The 293-nt window shown below is 63.1% G+C and overlaps 1 protein-coding gene across 1 annotated transcript in view; it reads left to right on the forward strand.

The window, feature by feature from the left end:
• GLCCI1 (glucocorticoid induced 1) overlaps positions 1 to 293 on the forward strand; it is a 64292-nt gene continuing 63999 nt past the window's right edge. The window contains exon 1 of the mRNA XM_018555118.1: positions 1 to 285. Within this exon, the coding sequence (XP_018410620.1) occupies positions 1 to 285 (285 nt within the window). The remainder of the gene's footprint in view (positions 286 to 293) is intronic.

Genomic DNA, 293 nt, shown 5'->3' on the forward strand with positions numbered 1-293 from the left:
ATGTACACAGTTCAGCTCATGCTCAGTCCTCTCTCTGGATTACTGGATTACTCTACCGCTGACGTCACTCAGCGATTCTACACTACAACCTTCCACCGGGCCCCGCCCACTCCCGCGCTGTATGAGAGAAGTCGTCCAGCCATTGGCCAGACCTCTCGCGTCACCTCTCCACGCCTCCCTTTCATTGGCCTCGACGCGGTGCCGTGGTCCCCGCCCCCTTCCTCCTCGCCGCTGTGTGACAGTCGCCGGCGGCCATTCGGGGGGCCGAGGAGGAGCAGAGGCTGCGTCAGCGG

Source organism: Nanorana parkeri, unplaced genomic scaffold (assembly GCF_000935625.1).
Source record: "Nanorana parkeri isolate BGI_ZX_2015 unplaced genomic scaffold, ASM93562v1 scaffold184, whole genome shotgun sequence".
Taxonomy (NCBI): Eukaryota; Metazoa; Chordata; class Amphibia; order Anura; family Dicroglossidae; genus Nanorana; species Nanorana parkeri.